Genomic DNA, 27,615 nt, shown 5'->3' with positions numbered 1-27,615 from the left:
ATAAGTCACGACTGCATTTAAAAGGAATTCCGATCGTTAATATCGCACGATTAAAGCCGCGCGGTTTCTGGAAAATTTTCCTTCCGCGGTAATATCTCCCAGTCTTGCAAGCCGGAGTTTCCAGGTCGAGAGATGCTTAGCCATTAATGGCGATTGTGGCACGGCGAAGACGAATAAGAGTGTAGACGACGCTCGTCGACAATTTGAAGGAATCCTCACAATCTTTCTTCTCGACAATCTATTTTATTCTGCTCCGCTTACGATGCACCGATAAACCTTCTGCACATCATTGCAATGTAATATGCAGACACATCACTGCAAACTAAACTCGCGAAGTTATGATGGCAATAATCATTGATTACTCTGTTTGAAGAGTCATCTTTAACTTGTAACATAATTATGTGATAATAACACCCATCCCAATTTAATTAAAAAAATTTTTAATAAAAACCAATTTAATAATTAAAATTTTTAATAAAAAAATTGCACAGCAAGTATTTATGCGCTACGCATACAATTTAAATAGAAATGTATCGTTGCTCAGACTGAAAAATTACGAATTCACAAATATTCATAAATATCGACGGATTCATATATTTAGTAATTATAAGAGATTTATGACATTATCAATCTAAAAATTTGTAGACTCGTCAGATATTATATACTAATTATAATTTTTCAATCTAATTATAGATCTAAAAATTTGTATAAGAATGTCTCTTCTGATGATAATCGAATAAACCGTTTACAAAATTCAATAATCACAGTTCAATATTCAATTTGTAAAAATACGTGTATCTACAAATTTTTACACATAATATCACAGAAGGAGATAATTATAACATAATAGCATCTAGTATATTTTATATATCTAATAGCTAATCTTTTAGAAAACTAGAATTTTCATATTGCAACAGATTTTTCGGCTGTATTTGTTTATTCCGATTTATTCTGTTCGGGTCATACAGAGTAATGAAATGGCAAATTACTTTTATTGGTACGTATAAAAATTTCGTAGGACGCGCAATTTTCCAATTCCAGCCAGAATGCAGCTCTGACATTTTCCACGGTACAACGCGTATAGCATATCCTATGTATAGTACGTTGTGGAAATTGCTACCTTCCAATTTCACCCATGCCAAATTACCACTGAATTAATTCTGTCAAATGGATGTATAAATTTTTCGTTCCAATTAAAATGCGCTTCGATTAAAATACACTTGTAGCTAATAATTGCGTCCATCAACTTAAACAACAGATAAAATAAAACAGATAGCTCAAGAGTATGATTCGTGATATGTTTAATGTAATCATTTGTTATACTTTTAGTATAATGCATTTACATGTTCACGTTAAATTGTCTTTTTGTTTTGGAAATGTAACACTATTTCGTACATAGAGTTAGTTTATTACACCGATCATAATACTTTGCTATTGTAATCTATCTAACGTCTATATATAATTCGATCCCTCTAACGTGCATCAGTAATTTGAGAGCTCAATTTATCACAAAAAGGTGTATAAAAGCTATTAGTTTCATACACTATCTGTTTGAATTCACTCTTTTACTAACAATTATGCTTTTAAACGATTAACGGACGCAATGCGTTCGTAATATTATGTAATATGCATAACTCTTCATTATATAACATATAGATATAATGTATATCAACAAATATGATTATTCAAATTTCACTTGTTACTAGTATTATTTATTAGTAGTGAATTTAATATTTGTTTCGCTAGACAGTAATTATAGGTATCTGTAAATTATTAAAGTAAATAAAATAACGAAAAGCAATAGATATTATAGAAAGACGCATATTGATAGAAGAATTTTGCCTTCGCTGAAATACATGACAGTATAAAATACACGATATCCATTTAAACTCGAAATTCTTCCTCCACGATCAGTTGACTCTCATTATTTCGTTTCACAGTTTCTCCGTCGTCCGTATATTTCTTGTGGCTGTTCTAAATAAGTTTCCGTGATCTTCCCTTTTTCTTCATTTTGAATGTCGGTCGAGTGAGCCACGGAAATATATCTTCCTGGTAGTTCGACTGTGCGCTCGCAAACGAATCATGAGTAAAAATAAAAATAAGAAATAAATGCTAGAAAGAAGAGCGAGCTGCAATAGTTTTGTGCGGCATATCAGAACCGGAAATGAAAAGGAGACAAAACTCAGCTGTTGCTGACACACTTTCCTTTTGTTTGGACTCGCGAGGTCGATATTTCGAGTTTTCGCGCAATTAACAGTTTTCTTAAAATATAAATTCGAAACACATCTCATTGTAATAGATATAATTTTGATAAAAATGCTCATTTTCTCTAAATTGCAACAACTATAATATGTATAATAAGTAAAATTATTAAATTTATATTAAAGTTCTATTGTTATTAGAGTTAAATTTGTATTAATTTGTTTAATACATTTTCCATTATATTAAAATTTTATATAAAAAATTATCACAGGTTATCCCTCTTTATTTTATCCAGTCCCGAAATTATAAAATCCTGACCGCAATTGCGAAAATTTTGTTTATCAAATTATTTTTATTATTATGTCATCTTTTTGCGTAAAAGAGAGCAAAACTATTTTAAAAAATAACATATAATCGAAAAAGCATAAGATGCATTTATTTATCTAAAAAGAGAAAAATTTACCTGTTTATTCTTAACTTTGATAGCAGTCAATTAAACTAAAAATATGATCAATGTTAGGATTAAAACGGCAAAAAACAAACAAAAATGTGTGTGTGTGTGTGTATGTGGCGTGTGTGTGTGTATAGATTACGTGAATTTATCTCGATACATAAACCAACGCCAACCTAGATGCTTCTCGCATCGAGGCAGATCCGCGAGATTAGATTCGGTATACAACAATGGAGCATTGTCAATTCAATGGCGAAGAGGGAATCGAGCCGGGACGAAACTTAAATTGGACTCAATTTCTAATGAAGTCGATAGATATCAGTAAATCCGGGCGGGCCACTTTTGTCAATAACGAATCGCTATAAATTCCAATACAGTATTCATGTCATGTGCACCGAACGCATTATATACGTGTCCCGTAATACAGAGATCATATTTGCTTCCTAATGTTTTGCTAATTTTATAAGAATGCAGATAATATTGTTTTCTTTAAATAAATTTTGTAATTTTAAATAAATTGCAATGACAACACGTAAAAGCAATCTGCAAAGAATGATAGACGTGTGGTAGTATGTACATGCGGATTTGCTTTTACATAGACGGCATAAAAACTACAGAAACTGCTGATGACACAAACCGTTATAAAAAAATAAACGTTAAAGAGAATACTCAATATTTTTGTTTCACCTGTTTATAACCGCATTTTTGGGAAATCAGGAATAATTTGATTCACGGAAATTCACACTCACGATAATTAACGAGATGATGCTTGATTAGTGGAGATTATCCGGCAACACACTTGGTTGTCTGTTATTATCGAATAACCGATGCAGTAAACAAAGTTCTGTCCGCATTAATAGCTGATGCAACAGCTCGCCGTAAAGTTCGTTAACATCCACCTGATATGTCGCATAGCACAGAATAATATGATTGCGATTACACAGTAAAAATACGGTGAAACAACTAAACATCCTAAATATGTTTTAGCAAACCATATTTGTTAATTGTTTAAATTATTTCAAAATTTCGATAAATATAATAACCAAATTTATTGGGAATTATATTACATTGTATCTATGATTATACATGGTTTTAATTATCTGCTGTTATAACATCTCAAATAAGATATTAAAACTGTTATATAATATTTTAATTCAGTGATTATTAGGCGAACAAATCCTCAGATTAAAAAGTCCATATAAAGTTATCTAAGTTTTTAATTTTATTTATATTTATATCTAATATGTTCACTAGCATCATGTATATACGGAAGAATAAAAACCACATTGGTGTAAGTCAAATTTTTAAAAATATTTTCTCGAGTGCATAGATGCAATTTATATATTGTACAGATTGCATCTATGCACATGAGAAAATATTTTTAAAAATTTGACTTACACCACTATGGTTTTTACCCCTCCATATATTGCAACTTAAAAGTTTCTGTAATAGGAATCTCTAAGCTGAAATGTTTTTTGTTGGAAAATCAAAATTTTAAATATATTTAATGGATTAAAGAACAGACATATAAATTATATACAAATTATTATAAGATAATTGTAATTACATATTCACTTCTTTCTTTAATTGCTCGAAAAGAATTATTCAAACTCTCAAAGGAACACACTGTAGCAGGTCATTCAAAATGAAAAATGTCACGAAAGAGTGAAAGATATTAATAACGGAAAATGAAAGTGGAAAATTCCCGGAGGAAACGCTAAAGGGATGGGCAGCGGCGAGAAACGGCCCCGGCCGGTTCAATGTTAGCATAAATTTTGGGACACACGTACGCACATTATCTCGAATGAGTTAAGCCGAGGCGGATTGTAGAGGTTGGCTCGAGGGCATGAATACGAAAAAGGGTTGTTCTCTCATGCGCGCGCAAAGCCTTGAAGCGGTGGTGCCGACAGGAGGAGCCGAGTAATCCTTTCGACCGACATTTTCACGTCCTCGACATATCGAACGATCGCGACGTACGCAACAAAAGATTTTTAAGAGATCTTTTAAGAGAAAATCCGACTTACTTGTAATCGCGCGAGAGCTTACAATCTTTACATCTTTCAACTTCCTCGCCATATTCTCTATTCTTTTTGAGAAATCGGAAGTGTGCAGTATAAATGATAACAATTTTGGTTAACTAAAATTAATCAAGGTTTAGATATGAGTTTTCTACGAACTTCCGATTGAATCGAAAACCTACCTCTGTAAAATGAACATTTGCTTCGCTCGCAACATTTTGCGTGAATATTGCAAACTCTCTGATATGATACGTTCTTACATGAGTTTTCCCCCACCGTTTTCCATTTATGTATACGAAAGAATACTTCGCGCCAGACTCAATCCCACTTCTGTTGTGTAAAGTACGAAGTACATAAAAATGTACATAAAAAAATAAGAACATGAATACGAATTATGTGTGTCTCCGAGGCTAGCAATCTCAACAGATTTTTAATGAAATGTACAACAGATAAAACAAATATTTAATTCTTGTTTCTATTTTTATATAGTTATTATATGTCCTTAGTAAACGGATATTCTTTCAAATATATATACTTTACTTATTAAAATCTGCTTTACATATTAAAGCTTATTATATAAATACTTTATATTAAAATATAAAGTATTTTTGCAATGTCAATTAAAATTGAAAATAATTTTAAAAATATATAATCGTTAATATAAAAACTTATTTAAAATTAAAATACTTATCTTTGCAATGTACATATAGAAAAATAAAATAAATATAAAATGTAACTACGAACAATATACCGTATTTACTTTTAACTGAAGCAGATCAAAGTCCGCTAATGTAAAATATGTAAGAATTCTCAATCTTTACTTGAAAATGGTTAAGAGATTTTGTTATTTTTCTAATTTTACAAAGGAAATGTTCATGTTTCATATATTGTATGATATACTTTAAAGTTAACTGACAACTAACTTAATAATAATTAGGGTAAATTAATTAAATTAATATTAAAAATTGTAATATAGTTGTAATAGTTGTAATAGTGGTAATCATGAAAATACAGTTTTGATGTAAACAGGCTCACTAGTTGAAATCGAGCCGCTATTTCTAAATAATTTTCGAATGAATACGACTGTGAGTATTCCGCGCGTGATCTTTCAATTGGTCAAATTCACGTCAACGAGAATGCGTTGCTCTTAATGCAATATTTATGAGACTGCCTGTTCCAATTAGAGAGATGAACTGTTATAATTAGTTCATCCTTCATGTCAGCGAGTATACGGAGCGGAAATACCTACGGAAATACGATCGTGGCGCATCAGAAGCTGTAGCATTTATCATAGAATACTGCATCCTAACCGCATGCTAAGATACATATTCATTCCACGTCGGTCAAATTTGGCCTTAGCCTGACCAGTTCTTTGGTTCATTACTAAAGCAGCGTAAAGAAAAGAGAAAATATGAATGGAAGCGTAGAGTAGAAGAGAGCTTATGCTATGTTCAGACCTAACGTTCCTTCTATACAATATAGATAAAATCGATAATTAAGTGTAATACAGTAAGCGATTTATACGAGATGTTGAGTTTATTAAATGCTAATATTATTAAATTAAAACTTAATAATCGTAACAAAAATCAATAATAATATGTATTTGGACAAATATAAAAATATTAAATAAATATTAAATGAATAACGGAACGATAACAAATATGGAAAACATAAATTTCTCAAAAAAAGTATTTATTTAATAAACAATTAAAGAAGATTAATTAGTTGTTCAAAACATTTGTATTTATAAAACTAAAGTAATTTTATTGATTTGTACAAATTTTGTTAAATATATAGAAAAGTTTTTATTTTTATAGACGTATAATTCATCTCATTTAATCAGCAAACAAAATTCATTTATGTGAAATAATTAATTTAATGTTACAGTATGAGCATCGAGCTTCCTCAAAAGATATACGCATATCATGAACTCCGCAATCAAGTGCCCGCATTAATGGAATTTTCCAGATTGCTAATACTGGAATCAGACTGGTGAAGAATCCAAACTATTCAAATAACGAAGTTGGAAACTGACGCAATAACTGGCATTCATAACAATTCTCCTGCGACTGTATTTCACATTGGCTGTAACGATTGTCGTCAGGAGAGATTGCCATCTAACAAGTCATCGAAAACATCTGTTAGATGAATGAATAATCTTTTCATTTAAATAAAACTCATCTTGCACAAAGTATTTGCCCTAACGTAAAGATCGCAGAAAATAAGATGTAGATAAGAAAAGAATTAAAAAAATATTCATTTTAATCAAAAATTTAAATGTAATTAAAAATAATTAAAAAATTGAACTAATCATTTAAACATTTTTAAATCATTATTTTAGAATTTAAAAACCGCTAAAAAAACTGATCAACTACTTTTATACGAGATTAAATATTCATCTTTATTCAGTTTACTAAAAAACAGCTTGTGTCTTTGCGTCAAGTGTCCGAGTAAGCATCTCGTAAGTTCTTTTACAATTTCCTTTTATTTCTTATTCTATTCCTTTGACACTTTGTGATAATTTAAGTATAAGACATAAAAAACCCGGACAATTCGGATAGTTTAAGCCAGTATGCATCTAAGAATTCATGATTTTTATATACTAGTTTTAAATATATTCTTAAGTACCGACAAGAAATTAGATTGCGATTAATTACGGTCAGTATCCGATACAGAAAAGAATCTCATGGTGAAAAGCGAGCTCGATGTTCTCTGTTTTTATCGGGCTCCACGAGAATAATCCGCGAAAAAAGTTAAGCGATCCATCAAATATCAATGGTCCCGGTGCAGAAGAGAACAAACGAATCTTCCGGACTGCTTCCGATAGTAGAGATTTCGGCACAAGTAAACGACAATCACCGATATATTCACATCTTTTGATATAATGCAAATATTATGTAATTTTTTAATATTATTGCGGGTGAAAAAACATGTTTCCCCATTATTAAGGTTATACATTTGTTTTAATTAACGAAAATAGATGGACAGAACAATTCTTAAAAAGTAGATTATAAATTAGATTTATTTAATAATTTAATTGATATATCCATACTCATTTTACAATTGGCTTTATTAATAAAAAAGAAGTATACTGCGAATGTTAATGCAAAAATATTTAATGTGAAAAAAATAAATTTTTTTTCCAGAATATTAATTAATTTCGTAATTTGATCGTAGAACTCTCTTGTATAATGGTCGTCATTAATTTTCTACCGAAACCACTGCTTTCGAAAACTGTCAAGGAAACCCAAAATTAATCCCCAATTTGTAACGAAAACCCTCAATTTTTAATAAGAAACTGAACTAAAAGTCACAGATGGATCCCATAAGAACCGATGAGAAATAACTCTCTACGATGTGAAAATTATTATAATTTCGCACTAGTACAAACGCATTCGTTTATCTGAGGGAAGAGATAGTAACAAGACTCCTCTATCATATGTTAGATCATCTTCTTGTCTTTTGGCCAGATTGAACCTACCTTTCGTTGCTCCTGGCCAATATCGATTCTGGTTGCGATACGACCAGATATCGGAACGGAGAAATATTCCTCTTATTGTTGGTTAGTCATCGCCGATAAATCAGCCTAAAAAGGTTTCAACCTCTCATATGATGTGTGAAACACGAGCGCGTCGCGAAGGGACCATCGCATTGATGAAATTAATTAAGAAATTTACAACAACATTCATTATCATATTCAATTTGCGTTCATTCTTTATGTGTGTTTATTCTAAACACTTTCAATCAATAATAAAAAAATACATCTAATCAAAAATATAACCAAGTTTGCAAAATATTTTATATTAACCGCACTCTAATTCTAAGAGATTCGATCACATTTCGCTAATATTAAAAATTTTAAGTAAAATATAACTAATTCGAAATTAAACAAATAAAAATTGTTAAATGCGATCCGACAAAATTCAAGGTCCATATACTTTAATCGATTCGAGCGATTCGATCGTTGCTGAATTTCTCTTCAAAAGCAGAGATAAGAAATTCAGAATCAATGATGTACCTATATCTACTTATACCTATCGTCTTATACTTGTTTGTCATATTTATAGTGTTGCTGAATTGATACATGTAAGCATCGAAATACATTGTACATAAATCTAACAAAATTAAATTTCAGATACAGATCTATTACCTCAATCAATAAGAAAATTAAATTTATCACTCACCGAACCGATGCGCAACAGCGGAGTTATCAGCCACGTATATAGCTACGACGATTCTGTAACACACAAACATAAAGATTTAAATTAAAAAAAGCGCTTAAAATAATCAATGCTTCAAATGATAATTCTTATATGTATCGAAATTTTTATTTCGATACATATGTATCTATCAAAATATGTATCTTTCAATTACATATTTATTAAAATAATTATACATTTTTTAAAGATCTTTATCAAAATAAACTCTTACAAAATTTTAGATTATTTTTTGTAAGTATTTTTAAACTGTTAAAATAAAACGATCTAAATATAAAATAGGAAAAATGATTAATTTTTTAAGTAAAAAATAATACTTACCGCAAAGTTGCTCCGCCGATGCCTGATGCCTTTCCAAGGCCCCTTCCTCCTCTCAGGATGTCTCTCCTCTGGATTGTCAGCTTCGTTTGATTCCCTCGATGCAACACTTCGCGTCGTTATTTTCTAAATCATTTCAATAAATGATTCAATTAGAGAGAAATATATAGGCAATACTTTCACGTATAATATCACCATCTCTCAGACTGTTTGAGTTGTCAGTTCCGTAGAATACTATCGACACGATACTTGCGAAAACACGGGTAATTACGATCGCGCGATATTTTGTACGTCACTTCCAAAGTCACTAATACACAACATATCGATTGCGCCGCGGCTCGCGAAAATACGATTAATTACATTTGCGCGACACTTTCCCGACACTAATCGCGCATGCGAGATTTTACTGTATTGCAATCAATTAAGATTCAATTGATCTGTATAAAAGTATATGCAATGCAATTAAAATTCAGCATTTCCGTCATGTATCGTTCAGAGTTTTACGAATGGATAGAAATAATGCGAGATATGCCATGTATGTATATGTATGAACAAGTATTCATCGCCATGATACGCGTTACAAATCGTTAATTGCAAGAGCTAGTTAGTCGGACGGGATAGCAATTGCTTATCGCTACGACGGATGTATGGAATGATTGTGTCCGCCAGCTCGATTCTGCTATGTGCGGCAAGTTTGATGTCAAATGACGCGCCGTACGCTACAACAGTAACAAGGATCGTCGACCGAACAGTTATCATTTTGAAATATGTATTTCACAGATTATAAAATAAATGTACGAATATTCCATTTATCAAATCTATTTTAAGGGTTAACGACACGCGAGAACACGGAGCGACTCATTCTGCTATATCTATCTGTTCGAGACTCGGAGCACGAATGATATTGCGGCGACTTTCGGTACGCGGCACAGCCCTAACGTACACAATAACGCTGTATGTTGCAAGAAACATGTATCAAGGTTGTATGCCAACTGAAATATTTCAAACTTTGTAACATAGATTCATATCAAATATTTTATGTGTTACATTTTAAATTACCTTTAACGTAAAGTAAATATACCAATGCCGAGACACTTAAGACCTATGTCTAAACATCTTTATCATTTTAGTTTTCAAATAAGTATAACGCGAATTAAAATTTTTATCTTTGATTCTTTGATTTTAATTCGTGTTATAATTTATTTAAGGACTAAAATGATAAAAATGTCCAGGCATATATATAGGTACGTGTCCATCAGGCATATTGGTACATTTATCTTATATGCTTATTATCGAATATTAAATTCGACAAATATTTAAAGACTAAAATTTACCTTATTTAATTAAAAGAGTTTCTCTAAATTAATTCTTACGTCCTAAAATAAATGAAAATATATAACATTAATAAATCATAGTTTTTTATATCTTGTTTTTCATTCAATTATATTTATGACTTTTTGTGTATTATATATATTTATCATAAAATACAAAAAAATTATAATAATTTAATGAATACTAATTAAGTATCGTTCAGGAATGTTAATAATTGTTTGTAGATGTAGCACTAAAATAATTAAAAATCCCCATTTTCAATCGCTCCGATTTTTACACAGAATAAATCGCGTAAAATACATATTTGCTTCGATAAACAGCTATCAATACGTTCACAAGTCGTTAAAAATTAATTAATCGCGCGGATTGGCAATCGCTAATTGTTCAAAGATAATGGAGTTTTAAGATAATACGTTGGTGCATGATGGACAATACGTACACCAATAAATTGCCTTGCATAAATTCCGTGCCAGCATTCTATTATACTTCGCAAAAATAAATACCAAATCCAATTATTGTTCGTCATTATGAAATATTTAATATAATATAAATTTATGCTAATATTGTGTAAATATTTTGTCTTTTGCTTCTTAAATTAATTTTAATCGATTTATATGGTACATAGAATTTAACATCTATTTCAAGAGTAAAACATTTAAGATAATTAAATCTTTTTAAAGTCAAGAGATACTGGTATCTTATAAATTTTGCAATCAAATGCCCGCATTAGTGAAATTTTCCAAAATATTGATGAAATTAGACTGATAAAGAATCCAAACTATTTAAATAATAAAGTTAAGAAACTAATATAATAACTGGTAATAATTGATATTGATAACAAAAGTCTCCTGTGATTGTATTTTGCATTGATTTTTAAGATTGTTGTCGACAGAAGTTGTCATCATCTATAAACTGTCGAACACATCTATTAAAAGATTAGATAAATGGTGCACGAGAAAATTTCTTTTCTCTTCGTTTAAGTAGAACTAATCTTACACGAACCAATAATCCAAGAGTAAAAATTGCACAAAGTAAACTGATGATGTGAGAAATGACTAAATGGTGGCTTGCTCACAAATTTATTAGCCAGTCACTTTATAAAATTAAAATATTATATATAACTAAACTAATTAAACTCAATTATTTTAAAATTTTTGCAATAATTTTAGAATAAAAAACCGCAAAGAAATTGATTTAGATACTTTTAACAGTTGAAGATTGAATGTACGTTCTATCGTTTATTGAAAATCTCTTTGACCTCACGTTCACTGACCGACGAACGAAATTTTTGGACTTGCAAGATGCATAGAGTGCACGGTGAATTCATTGTTGAATGCGATTGTGACAGAAATGGAATAAAAATCCACGGAGGAACTTGCATTGAGAAAAATGTTGCTCTTTTCGATATTCGGTTTCGTTCCACTTCGTTTCTATTTCGGTGGACAAGATGAGGTTGCATATTTGCGTACATACTTGGAAATTCGTACCATTTCCGATTCTAATTTTATATTTCAAAAGACTGTAAATCGGAATCTTAATCTCTTTCATAATATAGCATTAACGCGCAAAATTAACATCATAAATTTCATTTATATATTCCACGTGGCATCGTGGCACGTGGTATCTATGTGAAAGGGATTAATACTGAATTTGTAATTAAATGTTACTAATCATTAGCAATCTATTTAATTACGTTATATCAAGCTAGTTATTTAATTAAACTCTGTCTCCAATACGACATATTACGCACTTTCTATAAAACTACATTATGATAAAAGCACGGTAAATCATTACTTATGATTATTATGAGAAGTAACAGCTTAAATGATAACTAACAGCCGTTGCTTATTACACCTTCCACAGAAGCTCGGTCGTTTTTCCTGCGAAATCTTTCAACGCTTCTAGATAAGCCACTTGTTACGCGGTTTTATTAAGGTGATAAAACTAAGAGTATCCCTCTACATTATTTTCAATTAAAAGATAATCCTCAACAATATATCTAAATAAAATATTACAGTTAAATGAGTGTATATGTCTATGTTAAACGTAAAATTATTTATTATACAAGTAATTACGCTTCTATTTTGTTTGAATATTTTTAATAAAAAAAGAGAATATCATAAATTATTTCTCACTCAATCATCGAAAAACCGAAAACTCTTAGTTTATTCCGTTTGCTTGCGATTTAAGCAAATTCACGAAACGTAAATCAGTGTTATTTTTGACTGCGGTGTCTGAATATTACATGTCTACGAGTTCTGCAGCATTTCTTTTTCGTCTATCTTCTCTCTCTCTCAACTTTATTTTGTCAGATGAAATTCCATGGAGGCTTTCAGCTTGTCGTCGTTTGCCTGGCCTGGACGTCATCGGTGTCTCGTTTTCTTTCATTTTTCACCTACTTTCTTTTCGTCCGTCGCTATATTTCACGGTCCGAAAGCGCTACGTCCATTAAACACGCTCGCTGCAATGGATGTGACGAACCGGCTTTTAAGGAATAATGTGATAGTATAGGAAACTAATTTCATTAACATTTTCATGACGAGACCACCGATGTTTATAATACCGTAAAAGCTTAATCAACTACTTACATTATCACGCTCGCTTTTCCGAATAAACAATGTGTCAAAAAAATTTCAATAAAGCAATATGTTCTAAAAAAATATCAAAGCATCTTTAGATAAAAGTATGTAAAATGCATTACGTAAATTCCATTCATGTAAAAGCTGTCCACAGATAACTGTATAATAGACTGTATTATTTTGATCAAGAAATTCTCGTAAAATATAAAGTTGATATTTTCTCTCTTGTTCGCGCACTTGTTGAAGCAAGTTATTTATTCGTATTTGTTTACGCTCTGTCACTCGGACTAAATCCATTTTTATATGTAATTAAATTTGCTAATTAAAATATGATAAATTTAAATAAATATCTTGTCTAAATTTTTGAAAAAGAATTATTGATCGTACATGTATATAGCCTTTCTAAGATATCAAGAAAACTATTAAAAGATAACGTTCATTCATTCGCGTTTATTCATGCTCTCTCGTATAATTAAATTTATACTAATTAGAATATGACAAAAATATTCTAATTTTAAATAAATATCTTGTCTAAATTTTTGAAACAAAACATTATTAAACGCAAATAGGTATAGTATTTCAAAGATATGAAGAAAGCTGATTAAAAGGTAACGTTTTTTCAATGTTTACTGCTCGTAAAAGAAATTTCAAAGCTGGAACGCACAGTATGACGTAATAAATCGCAGTATACACAACGCAAAAAGAAACTTCAACTTCTCAATCGATGTTATCCCATATACATGTATGTATATATACACGTATCACACATCCGCTGATATACCGAATTCTTTCGCGCAGTCAATATTGATCAATGCAGCTCGTAGCGTTCACTTCCGATGAAGCGGAGAAAAATTCCGGAAAGTCGTATACGCCCTTCGCCATGTTGATCGCATGGTTAACATGACCAGAAAGGAAGGCAAGGACGAAGGATCGTGGCGTGAGCTCTATAGAGACGAAGAGCGCGTATACGGTGCATATCGGAAATCGATGCGTATACTCGCCTGTTGCCACATTGCATACGCATTTGTCCGATTTCATGAATGTATGTATTGCACGTAGCTTCTTTCCGTCGAGTATGACCTACGGCTTCACGCATGACAATTTGCGACGCGATTTATCGCCAATGTTCCTTGCAAAGACGTTTAATTAATCATTTTGTCTCGGTTATAATATCTGCTTTTCCAATTACAAAAAGTCTTTTAAAAAATCGCCAACAAAAGGATCATAACTACGAGAATCAAGAAACTTGCATTAAGTGTCGCGATCTTTTAAATTCGTTGACGCTTTCGTTGCAACAGCAAAATCTCGTAAAACATAGCGTAAGAAAATGATAAAAATTGGAAATAATAAAAAAGATTTATCATATTAATGTCGACTAAATGCAAGTATTTTTGATAATAATATTTATATTCATGGCATTTAATCGAGATTATAAAGCTCATTGTAACTGATACTTCTTTATCGCTCTACTCATTGTCAGGATCTAGAATTGTCTCACTTATTAACTGGGTTACGTTTAATTACCAGATGCATTTGTGACGCATTCCTAAGTATAATGACCTAGTTGAGAAGCACTTTCAAAGAGTGACCGTCCTTTCTTAATTAACGCTATTAACAGGTATTTTTTAATCCTGAAATATCGCGTCTTATTTCGAAGAAACGCTGACAAACGTAATTAGACAACTAAATGTGCATTGCAATAATTTTTAAATTAAAGACAAGAACTTAACAAAAAAAAAAGAAAAATGCTGAAACAATATTGTCTTTTAATTTTTACGGATTAATGTCATTTTGACAATGTTGCAAAAAACTAAACGTTGCAAAAATAGAGAAAATAATTCTGAAAAAAAAATAAATAAACGCTCTTGTTCAAAATAAACAATCAATGGCATGGCTTTTGTGTTGCGTCTTGCGTCGACAAGTGATATTGCTTTATATATATATATATATATATATATATATATATATATATATATATATTCTATAGATAACTATGTTCGATACTTTCACATTTCGATAATAAAGAAGAGAACAGGAGAAGCCGCAGATAATACAATAAGTTTTCAAACAATAAGTTTTATAAGGAAAGGGGTGGGAATATCGGCTTTTCCAATTCTATTGTGTTACGAATGTATCTTTAAACGATGATTAAATCTACTGTAGAGATGTCGAAGAGAAACGGAAATAATTGCATATTTCTTCGTGCAATCTCTTCTTAGATTATTCTGATGGGCTTTCCATCAGAATCATCGTGGATACACAACATAAAAAAAAATAATGATTTCATAAATGTTTGAGTGTTCTATTTTCTATTTATGTATATTGAGTATATGTACAATTTTTCGCTTACAATGTTCAAAGATTGAATTGAGACTTCTGTGAAGCTTGACAGAATTTCAATTCTTTAATTAATTTCTTGAGTTCCTTATATGTATATGTTCGAGAATAATTTTTGATAATTATAAAAAATAGAGAATAACAATTTTTTATATTATAAAAAAATTAGAAATTATTTTATATTTCACAATCTTTGATTTAGAAATCTTGAGGAATTGTTCAGAATTTTAAACAAAATGCGGAATTCAAAAAAATTTAATTGACGAGGGGGAGACACTTAGATTTTTTAAATCCTTTTTTATAAGAGCAAAATTTATCTACCGTTATAACACGAAATAATAACGTAGTATTTTGCAAAATTAAAAGATTATGCAAAAATAAGATTTATCTCGTTTACGACAGCGATTGTTAATAGCAGATCCATCTAGTGATAATGCGACAATAACTTTTGAGGAATTATTTACCAGAGAGAGAAGTCTGATGAGAGGAGAGTGGACATACCTCATGGATTTAAATGAAACATGTCCATTGGCGCTTCCTCTACATGCACAAACCGTGGATATTGAACTACGTAGCCATGTCCACGAATATTTCCAACAGGTAACACGCTTACTTACACGCTATACATATATCCACAGTCTTCTGTTGTGTCCCGAAACACCGCGACTTCTTCTCTTCTTATTCAGATGCGGTTCCTGCCGCTGACAGGCTCTTTTCTTCAATACGGCAAATTGCGATTATTGCGAAACACCACGACGAGATAAAGGACGACGATAACGATTAACGATAACTGACCGAGATGCTGAGTAGATATAATACCGGCTGTGCAACGCTAATCGATACCCGAGCACCATCTGGCGATGGTCCTGTTCAGTCCTGTTCGTTTTCAACGCTTTCGATTTCTCCGAATCTCCATCTCTGGCGCGCGCGCGCCTCCTCTCGCGAGTTTCTGTTCCGCGTCGTCTGGCGTCGTCGGAACTGTCGGAAGTGGTCGGAAGGTCGCGTTGTGGCTCGTGGTTCGTGGCTCGTCACTCGTGGCAATTGTTGACAGCCACCGTAGGGTAAGCTCGGCACAGCTGTGCGCTTGACACAGCTGCATAGTTTGCTCAAATTGTCAGCGGCACTGGAGCCTCGTCCGCCGTTCGCGTCCCGGCGCAGCCACGTCCAGGCTGCGTGTCCCGGCCACCGACAACCGTCGCGTCGACAGATCGAGCCGCATCGTCGTCGAGAGACTGGGAGGGACACGGAACTGGGAAAAATGAGGTATCTACCCATCCGCGTTTCGCAAAGCGGGCCACCGCGTGCTCGCTTTGCATCTCCTCGCGCTTTCCTGCGAATCTCTTTCGACGTTCGTTGACGGTCGTGCGAAAGCCGAACGGGACGCTGCTCCGCGGAAACGAGAGCGATCGAACGACGCGGTGCGTCGTGCGACGGTTCGCGGGCGGGAACGGGGAAGCGTATTCGCGTTTATCAGCCGCCATCTTTCCCGCGCTGATGTTCTCCTCACCCCCAGAACGTTGACTCGTGCGTCGGGCATTTAATTCGCGGACTCGGGGAATTAAAAGGCATCGCTAGAGGAATTTTCTCGTTTGAAAGATACTCGTCTCTTACCGTCTTCGACGGGGCACGCTCGAATGTATAAATGTTTTAATTATACTATTGTCTCTATATACGTGTGTGTCTATACACTCCATATTATATGTATATATCTAAATGGCGCGCATGGCTTTTTTGATGTATATATGCATACATACGTATGTACACATGTATAGATGATTGTCGCGTGTGAAAATCGTGTCACGCTTAATTGTTGATGAATCACATGTGTGCACCGTCAAGACACTTGCCCGTATGACGCTTCGAAGATGGCTGAATGTGTATACACACACACGCGTACACGTGCCTTTGTGTACGTATGGATTCTGATACGCGTGTTACAGCACTTGTCACGAAGGAGCTGCATTGTCGTCGCGTGATTTCACGTTTACGTTGAGGTTTAGCGACGTTATCGCGAGTTATCGTGTCACGTGCATGATAATTACGAACCCGGAGTCCCGATCGTTGTAAATCCGTATAACACGCGTGGACTGGAAATCGTTTCAAAATGCCTCGGTAAAATGTTGCATCTGTACTTGGCAGTTTGGCACGGACCCTACGTTACGCGATAACCCGTAATTCCGGTTAATTATGGGCGGATTAATTATTTTTAAACGGACTAATGTCAGGGTCACAGTTGACGTTTTAATAATTTAGTGACATTTTAAATTAGATTTAGAAAATCTAAAAATCTAAGAAGGAAACCTAGGCTAGGTTATATTAGGATCAATTTTATTTGTTGTCATATCGTAGATATGAGAACTGAATTATATATTTAGAACGGTAATGCTTATCTTAATTATGTTATTCGTAGCAGTAGATCGCAGATGACTACGATGAATGGGAAGAGGCCCTCATCGATACCTTCCAGACATCAGTCAGAGACACTGGCGCAACACTTTGACCTGATCAAGTATATCTATGATTGTAAGTATACACGTGCAATTTAATTCAAATGATTAAAATATATGTTTTCGAGGGACGGTTTATTCTTTATACTCGTTTCATGTTTTTTTTTCAGCGTGGAATTCTGTATCTAAAGAGTTAGATATGTGCCACAATCAACCACACAGTAACTCCTCCAATTATAGACATGGAGCGTCAGTTACATATTACCAAGAACGTGAGCCAAACCCACAGTTGAAAGGTAAACATTTTGTACTTTATAGAAACAGTAGTGATATAAAAAAATTTTTATTTAAACTGAAGGATTTTATTTCTTTTGTTTCTTTGTTTTGATCTTAATTTACTAAGAGTGCATTCCGTTTCACGCATGATGCCCATAATGCATTACTTATCCTTGTTCACTGAATGTTAAACAAGGATAAGTGATGCATTATGCACATCATGCGTGAAGCGGGGAGCACACACTTCTACATAACGCATAATACGTAAGCATAAGAAAACTGATTGGTCTATTTCCTTATGCACATGTGTATGGACCAATCAATTTTCTTATGCTTACGGATTATGCGTTGTGCAGAAATGTGTGCTCCCCGCTTGAAACGGAACGCACCCTAAGAAAATTATATGTGCATGTACAGTGTAACAGCAGAGATTAATTCCCATTCTTTAGAGATATTTTGTTTTATTGTAACGTTTTATTCCTTTACTTCGATAATTTTTATTTTCCTTTATTATTTTCTTTGAATATATTGTGAATGAAGGATGTATAGGATATATTGCGTCTCACTTTTTTTTTTACAGATTTTGAGCCATTTAACTTGGAGGCATGGTGGGGACAGCGTGTTGTGCAAAGTATTACTAGGAATGCAAATTCCTAGTGCCAGGCCCAACATGTTGACTATAATCGGACATTTTCAAACAGACACAAGAAACAAAAAAGATAAATTGCAAGTCAACAAATCCAATCTTTCGACATTCGTTATACATCTAAAAGTAACAACATTTTAGAGTTGGGATTCGAATACAGAAGCACATAGAAAGACATAAACAGTAAGACTTAAACGTTAAGTCGCTCGAACAAACAAAGTAGAGAGTTCTTCAAAATGGCAATCTTCTCAAGAATTTCTTCTTGCAATTGATCGATTTCTTCAATATATAGGTCTTATTGCTAACGTTTTTACGCAATAAGAGGAAAATAATGAGCGCCAACACAAGAATTAAATCCCCAATTTTCGTTTTAGATATATGACGTACGTATTTATTTGTGAAAAATATTTTCTCAATCTTTTAATAAAGAAAGGAGTAGAAAGAAGGAGATTGTAATACGGGATAAATGAAAGAAATGTGCTAAACATTTAATGCTAATAGTGAAGATAAAGATATGACGACAGAGATATAGGCATCACTATACATTCCTTTTATACCGATTGTGTTTTAATGGGATACATTAAACTTCTTTTGCTTTTTTAAAGATATACGTTAAACAATCAGAAATAGAAAAACTTGTTTGTATTATTGTCTTTGGAGGGAGACCTTTATTATTACGTCAAACTATTTATTTATTAGTCAGTAAATAACACGATATATAGATACATAATATGACACTCTTTATATATACAATTAAACATAATGTAATTTATATAAATTATATAAATTTTATATGTAGAATTATATATAAAATTTATATATAATATAAATTTATAAGACAATGACCTGTATTCATAGTCAGACCTCATATCTATATATATAAGATCTGACTACGAATACTGACCAATGATACTATATTTCCACGTTATTTAAGATAAACTGAAGATAATTATGTTTTTTTTTAATCTCCTTGCAGTGTTGGGTGAAGTAAGTTTGCTGCTCAACAGTGCACAAAGCATTTACAGAGTGCTCAAGCTTGTTTGATAAAAATTTCATAGACGAATTTTAGGAATTGTACTTTAGGATATATACACGTAAATGTACTTTTTCACATGTTGCATTTCGCATTTCCAAGAAGATTTTTCACTTTTACGTCCATAAAACGACTGCACTTTAGCTAATACGTAAATTATAAATAAAAGCGTTTTCCACTTGTCGAAGGAGATTTTATTAACAGTACGAGAGATAGACATTGCACTTGAAATTAATCGCAATGTGAAATAGCGTAATGGTTATTGCAATTTTAAATATACAACACATGTATACTCTTATTATTATATATGTATGTACATCTATGCGTGTATAGTTATTACTTGTAAGTTTAATCCGATAATGTTTCTAACGACAAAACAATAATGAGCAATGTCTTTCTATACACGTTGAACATTTTCTTTTTAACCGACTTCATTATGTTCCCGCTCATCCCCATCCTATTTTATAGCAATTCTCTATCGTTAAAGAAATAATTTACTATCTACATATTTGTTAAAATATAAATTGCAAATTTGTATACTAAAATTTTAACGTGTTAATATAATTTTTTAGTATAATGCAGAACGTGAGAGTGAGATTTAATGGTTGATTGATATCCAGTGCACTAGGTCAAGCTCGTACAACGATGGAACGAAATTCCTGAGGAACGATGAATTCTTCGAGTGCATTAGGCTACTGACGCAGAAGCTATTCGCGTGACATTTCATGAATGGAATGTGAGGTATAACAGAACCGCCGATAGCTATCATACCAAAGAGACACTAGCAAATTCCAGATTTTTCAGAAATAAGTATTCTAAATTTTGCGTATATTATATGTATATAAGTATAATGAAATTTTTGTTAAATTTTTCGTTGGACAATTATATTCGTCAATTAATAGAAGGAGATAGATGATCTATGCTGTATCCCAAATAATCCCATTTTAAATGAAAATTTTGAATGATTGCTAAATTACTCTACTTAGAAGAATTAATAACGATACATTCGAAAATAGCCCTGAAAACTATATCCATTGTTCGATGCAACGCGAATCAAATTCATTGTCTAAAAAATGACATTGCACTTGAACGAATTGAATCAAATGTTTAATTTCTTTGAAGAATTTGAAGAATAAAGTTTACATACGTCTCATATATTTTCTTTAAAAATGTTTATTATATATTTTATATTATCGGAGAATAAAATTATGCAATATTAATAAGTAATACATGAAGACAATAAAGGATAGAAAAGAAAGAGAATCGTCACATCTTTTGCGGCTATTTAATTCAATTTTCCTGATTTATTAAGAAAACAGGAGAAAAATTCTCGATTCGTTAAAATCGTTCAAATCGGCGGGTAAAAATTTGGCGAAAAATAAAAAAGAGTTGGTCAACTCGCATAAATACGAATAATGTATCGATGACAATATATCGAGCGCGTTTATCGATGAAATGCAAAATGCAAGAGGGTAGATTATAATATAATTCGTTTTGTAAAACGTTAAGTATTTCGTGAACGATTTAATTTTACTTTCGCGATTTAAGAAAACACTAGAAAAATCGTTGATTCGTTAAAATCGCCCTATTTGATGCAAAATAAAAAGAGCGGGTCAACTCGCATAAAGACGAATAATATATCGATGATGATTTATCGCGTTTATCAATAAAATCCGAAACGCAAAGGGCAGATTATAATATAATTCGTTTTGTAAAACGTTAAGTATTTCGTGAACGATTTAATTGCATTTTCTCGATTTAAGAAAACGCGAGAAAAATTCTCAATTCGTTAAAACCACTCAATTTGCGTAAGAATTTGGCGTAAAATAACAAGAAGGAGTCAACTCACAAATACAAATTGTACATAAATATGTACCGTTGCTCTTTTTTTCGTAGCGCGTTCACTTTATTTCACTCGTGAAAATATCACGATCACACGCATGTTATTTATATCGATCGCGTTTATCAATAAAACGCGAAACACGGGGCAGATTGCGATATAATTCGCTTTGTAAGACGTTAAATATTTCGTGAACGATTTAATTTCACTTTCCCGATTTCAGGAAAGGCGAGAAAAATTCTCAATTTGTTAAAACCACTCAATTTGCGTAAGAATTTGGCGTAAAATAAAAAGAATGAGTGTCAACTCACAAATACAAATTGTAAATATATACCGTTGCTCTTTTTTTCGTAGCGCGTTCACTTTAATTCACTCGCGAAAATATCACGATCACATGCATGTTATATCGATCGCGTTTATCGATAAAATGCGAAACGCGCAAGGGGCAGATTATGACACAATTCACTTTATAAGACGTTAAATATTTCGTGAACGCACGCCGAGTATTTCGTGGCGATATAAACTGACCATTACGCCATTACATATACAAAGGCAAGTGCTCGCTGCTCCGTCGACCGTTTATTTTGGTAGCAGCGTCGAGCGCGATATAGCGCGGCTGTTGTATTCATGTGTTGTGTAAGTACACAAAGTTCCCGCGTACTATCATTCACCCGACGAGATTCGACCGAGGCAGGTATAGCATATAGCGCGCCGCGAACGTCGTGAATCGTCACGCAGTACGCACATCGTATTGTCCTCTGGAATGCGGCCGCGGGCGGCGCGGGCGCCGCGGTAACCTGATATAGGGGGGGATAGAGTGGGGGTAGGGTGACTCGACGTGCGTGTTCGACGACGTGCGTAGTCAGCCTGCTCCTATTCCGTTTCGATCATTCGTGTTACCGGAGAAGCCCGCGGCTCCGTTCTGTCATTGCGCTATCACTGTGCGCGTTATCATTCATCCAGCGCGCGAGACTCAAGCGAGGCAAGTAGTGGCGCGGACCGTTCCATATATCGCGTGGTCTTTTAGAACGCGATCTCTCTTTCGATTGTACATATTTGTCCCGATTATTTCAATAAATATCCGTTACTCACCTATAATCGCCGCCCTTCGCCTCTCCCTCTCCGCCGTTCAGTTACCGTTGTCGCTCTTTCTTTCGTAGCGTATTCACTTTCACTCCGCAAATATACGCGGCATTTCTTACTCTCGCGACGCGATGAGCACTTATTGTTATACCGCTACGCGGCGGACGAATTAACGCGAATAAAATACGAAGGATGCGAGAGAAGGAAGCTCGACGACTCGCTCGACGCTCGCAACGTTTTGCGAGATCAATGGTCGAATTTGAAATGACGGAGGAATTAAGTTTGTGAATAATCGCGCGGCTAACTTCAGAGGCTCGACGACGTGCTCGCCGCCCGCCGCGCGCCGCCCGCGACGTTTCGCGAGGTCAACGGTCAACGGTCGAATTTGAAATGGCGGAGAAAGCACGTAAATCTCGCGGCTAGACTACAGAAGCAGCCACTCTTGCGTTTTACATGGTGATTATAATCTTGTGCGGTACGTGAGTAGATACACGAGAATGTGTTAAAATCGAGGACGAACATTAAATTCGCGTAACGGAATGCCTAAAACGGCAGAAACATTCATATTCTATATATTGTGCGGGGAGGATACGCTTTGCCGATTGCTCGCGCGATTGATCCCGATGAAATATTCAACGTAGTACAAACGCGGAATCACGCGACGATCAAATATCAAGATGCGAGATGCGAGGCGAGGCGAGGCGCATCAGAATCAACTACGAATAGCTTAGCTTGCTAATTGAATGCCACGCTTCTCGTCTCTCGATTTGGAGTAGATCCGTTCCGTGCTGTGACGTTCCATTAGCGACGACGACAAACATACGTTTGCAAATATAGTGCCGGAAACTTAACCCGATTACCGGAAACTTAGCGCGATACGGCGTGAGTCGTGAGTGAAGTTAGTGGCCGGAGACGAGAGACGAGAGACGAGAGACATTATTGACCATCCGCGAACGTACAATCGTAACGTCGCGTCGCGTCGCGTCGCGTCGTGTTGTCGATATCGTGTTAATGACATTTTCGCGAGTGACAATTGCGAGTGAGTGTGCCACCAGGAAGCAACGAGAGAAGGAGCTGCAAGCTGAGAGGAGGAGCTGGAAGCTGAGAGGAGCCTGGAGCAGATCTGAGAGGCGTCGGGCGACGGCGACGGCGGAGCGGTGAGTAATGACTGTTTATTGCGTTATTGTTCAATGGTGGATTTTATTACCTTGAGATGTCTAACCTAACCGCAAATCGATTCGTCACCGCGATATCATTGTTTTTGGACGCGCGCTTAATGAAATATCCATTGTTAGATTCGCGGCATATGAATAAAAAGATTAAAAAGAATGCGAATTTAAAAAGTACTATTTTAAAACAAACTTTGTGATCGTATGTTTTAATTTGGATTTTCCACAAAGTGATTGCGTAGTGAGTTAATGGAAATTAACGATAGCAATGAAATGATAACTATAGCAGCGTGATTGCGATTATTTTCTGCATCAGTGATTTTATATTAAATATTTGTTTCAACATTTAATATCAAATTAATAAAGATATTAATTGTTTAGGGAAATTAATATTTTCATTAATTTGATATTAATTGTTTTAATTTTGATACATTCGTATGTTTTTGATTAGAATGTATGTTATTTATAATATTATAATACGTGTTCCACTGCTGCGCATTGATTCGTGTGATTTGTGAATGTTAAATTATTTATTCTCATAATCTTTATACAATGGATTTTATCTCGCATAATTTTCTGAAAATTCTGCTATATATGTATACTCTTCAAATATATACCTAACACATGAAAATATAAAATATTATTAGAAGAGCCGCGGAGAATTAAGAGTGTTAAATCGCTCTTTCTGACAATTTTTATGAAAAATTTTTAATTTATTATATTTAATAATATAAATGTAGCGGAAAATGAATTATTATTTATTCTTTCTTAATATCTAAATGAGTTATGCTTATAATTATCACGATATTTAAAAAATTTGAAATATATATTAAAAGCATAAGAGACTATTATAGATAAACATAAGATTTCATAAATCTATTGCCTTTTCTTCTTTCTCTCGAAGTGGATGGACTAATTGTAAAACTTGAAGTAAATTAATATATATATAGTACGCGCGGATGAGAAATTCACCAAATATTATTGTAGAATAATATTGGTGATGAATTCGTTTACAAAATATATCAGAGTTAAACAATTGTATTAAATTATTTAATATTGAAATATGTTTCATTATAGTATATTAAAAGTAATTTAAGTAGAATATTGAATCATTTTTAATTTACATAAAGGTAAAGGCAAAATTTCATAAAAATATACATACATATTGGGGAAAAATATGCATGAAGAATACTTACGATTGTGAATAATAATACTTATTTCACCATTTTACGTCATTCTTTGTCAATCATGATATACTAAACTTTGGACGTTATGTCGAGTGACCAAAGTTTTTTTTTTATTTAGTCTGCTGATTTATGAATTTGTCTGCTGATTTATGAATCTGCCTGCTGATTTATAAATTAACATTTCTGTCACCGTTCGTTACCGTTACGTGCGTTCATTTCTTATATCATCAAACACAATGCCATCGGTCAATCGCGAATCAATATTGGCTACAAATAATACACTTAAATGATTTTATTCCTAACCTAAATTTAAAATTCCGGAATTGATAATTCAAGTATAAAACAGTTGATTGATTACAGAAGATTCGATTTCGGTTAAGAAATTTTCCATCAATCGATAAAAATATCTGATTAATATTTAATAAATTATATCGGATTTTTTATTAGGTTTTGATTACACATCTTAATTTTATTTATACTTACTTTATACATTTTTTATATAATTTAATAAAACCTCTCAATATATAAGTATTTAATGTAGTATTGATAACGTGTTGGCATGAAAATGTATACAAAGAAAAATGAAAATATTGATTTAATACAAATAAGATGGCAGAGACGTGATAAAAATGATCAATCAAGCAATGACGGTAAGTAGCATTCCTATATCCATAATAAAAATGCTCTACGATATGCGACGAGCAGAAAGGAGAGAATTTTTCTATGATACATGTATAATGTTCGTATGCATGTATATTATGTTCGATCGTCTGTCTGATGTCTCAGGGGATGTTAGTCGAAACGACGTTGCATGGCTAAACTTTCTTATTGGCGTCGCTAGGGTATTGTGCAATTGCACCTTGTCGATCGCGACGTTTCCTCCTCGGGTTTGTCCAACGTAAGCTCGACGCGGGAGCGTGAAATGGAAACCTTGGGGACAGATACGCGGCGTGTGCGAATGCACTGTGTATATGAGACCGTTCTACCGAATTGCAATCGGAGATTATATCGATTTGATCGAATTTCACACCGTGCCGAGGAAAACCGTACCACCGTGTGCTTGACCGTATTTTTTCTTATTTGCTTCCTTGCAAGGGAGAAATATTTTTCTTTCGCCTCATAGAAATTGCACCTTAGAAATTGTTTCCGAAAGATATTTTTTACATTTGATTTTTATATAATTTTTTTCCGTTTCTTTAAAAGTTCTGTTAATAATCTTTGGCGAGAAGTAGCAATAATTTTTAGGTGAATAATAGAGGATTTTGAATAATGTAGAAGATAAATGCACAGAATGTATGCAAATATTGAGTTTTTCGTAACTTTTCTTTTGCATCTTTTATTTGAATTTTTAATTAAGATGGAATTTATTTTATTCTTATCAGAATTACACACAAAATTAGATTTTATGTCATAAAATTTGCAAAAGTATCTCACTTTGAGTTATGTTTGAAATTAATATTGTTTTACTCGACTTTTTTGCAATATTTTTTAATATAAAAGATATTCTTTTCTGAGAAAAGATACTTTTTCCTGAAAAGACATTATTTTCCGGTTCCGTTATTTCTCTGTTACACGGAAGCTGTATTTCAGATTTCTTAAACTTTATGAATAAAGTTTCTCGTTTAGCCAATTTATTTAAATTTAAATTTTCCGAAAGATTTCTTAGACGTAATAACTACTTATCTTCTTTTATAATAAATAAAATACAGATCTTGACGTTGCAAAATTATCTGCAGTTGAATGCTTGAAATGTATAAATATCTTATATTATTCTTCAATTACATAAATTAATAGTTTTCTCATTTATATTTATAATTTGAAAACTATGAAAGTTTTATCTGAATATTAGGCCATTAAATTATAACTTTTAAAATAATGTATATTAATGAGATGGATTAAAATTTAAGAGATAAAATGTAAAAATTAAAAAATCTCTTTTTTTAATTTTAACTATTATGCATTGTTTAATGTTATTATATTTAAAAAAGAATAAAAAACATTTAATTTATCGTACTGTATCCATTATTGTTGTTGCAATTATGCAAAGCAAATTATTTATCATAAAAAACTAATACGTTTGTAAAACAATTAATTCGTGCCTTACATAACAAGCATAAGGAACAAATATATATTTTTAATGTTCTCGATTCATTTGGTAAATGTCATCACTTCTCTTTTTCTAACATTATTTTTATTTAAGGATTTGGTGCAATAAAAACCTATACGACACTATACGAAGGAAGCTTAAGCCGTGATAATCTGAAACTCGTAAAACTTTCGCGTTAACTTAAGGGCATTTCGCCTGGGCGAATATTCTCTTCGTTGGTTCGCGATAAAACCATTAGATGTATGTTTACGGCGAAAAAGCTGCGGGCTATATCGTAGCATAGTCAAGAAATAAACGAAAAATTCTCGATTTTTTTTTTATCAGAATATATCTTGCTATTTATACGAAAAGAAATTAATGTACACACACACAC

General features: G+C 32.9%; 1 protein-coding gene and 1 long non-coding RNA gene across 6 annotated transcripts; one reads left to right on the top strand and one right to left on the bottom strand.

Moving 5' to 3' along the window:
* Positions 1-7,890: 7,890 nt before the first annotated feature.
* LOC139812999 (uncharacterized) lies at positions 7,891-16,247 on the bottom strand. Its single transcript, XR_011732009.1, has 3 exons — positions 16,072-16,247; positions 9,210-9,332; positions 7,891-8,908 (listed from the first exon to the last, which is right to left on the bottom strand). It is a non-coding gene; the product is annotated as an uncharacterized lncRNA (long non-coding RNA).
* Positions 16,248-16,434: 187 nt separating this feature from the next.
* On the top strand, positions 16,435-20,258 carry LOC139812998 (MAPK regulated corepressor interacting protein 2). Of its 5 annotated transcripts, none has more exons than XM_071778214.1 (4): positions 16,435-16,717; positions 17,868-17,977; positions 18,072-18,197; positions 18,758-20,258. In XM_071778214.1, exons 1-4 carry the CDS (start codon positions 16,713-16,715, stop codon positions 18,832-18,834), a joined length of 318 nt encoding a protein of 105 aa, XP_071634315.1. In that variant the 5' UTR covers positions 16,435-16,712; the 3' UTR covers positions 18,835-20,258. The 5 variants fall into 5 exon arrangements, with proteins under 5 accessions (XP_071634315.1, XP_071634313.1, XP_071634311.1 ...); XM_071778212.1 differs by having other exon boundaries at positions 16,442-16,717; positions 17,865-17,977; XM_071778210.1 differs by lacking the exon at positions 16,435-16,717 and adding an exon at positions 17,305-17,363.
* Positions 20,259-27,615: the final 7,357 nt, after the last annotated feature.

This window comes from Temnothorax longispinosus, chromosome 5 (genome assembly GCF_030848805.1).
Source record: "Temnothorax longispinosus isolate EJ_2023e chromosome 5, Tlon_JGU_v1, whole genome shotgun sequence".
Lineage (NCBI taxonomy): Eukaryota > Metazoa > Arthropoda > Insecta > Hymenoptera > Formicidae > Temnothorax > Temnothorax longispinosus.
The sequence above is the reverse complement of the archived record's forward strand: the minus strand, read 5'-3'. Positions and strand labels throughout refer to the sequence as shown.

What these genes read in the sequence shown, in the direction of transcription:
- LOC139812998 (XM_071778210.1), top strand. Translation starts at nt 17,320, where the DNA reads ATGGCTGAATGTGTATACACACACACGCGTACACGTGCCTTTGT. An exon ending in ACGCGTACACGTGCCTTTGT is followed by an intron (nt 17,364 to 17,867) that starts GTACGTATGGAT and finishes TATTCGTAGCAG; the next exon opens with TAGATCGCAGATGACTACGA. An exon ending in GCCAAACCCACAGTTGAAAG is followed by an intron (nt 18,198 to 18,757) that starts GTAAACATTTTG and finishes TTTTTTTTACAG; the next exon opens with ATTTTGAGCCATTTAACTTG.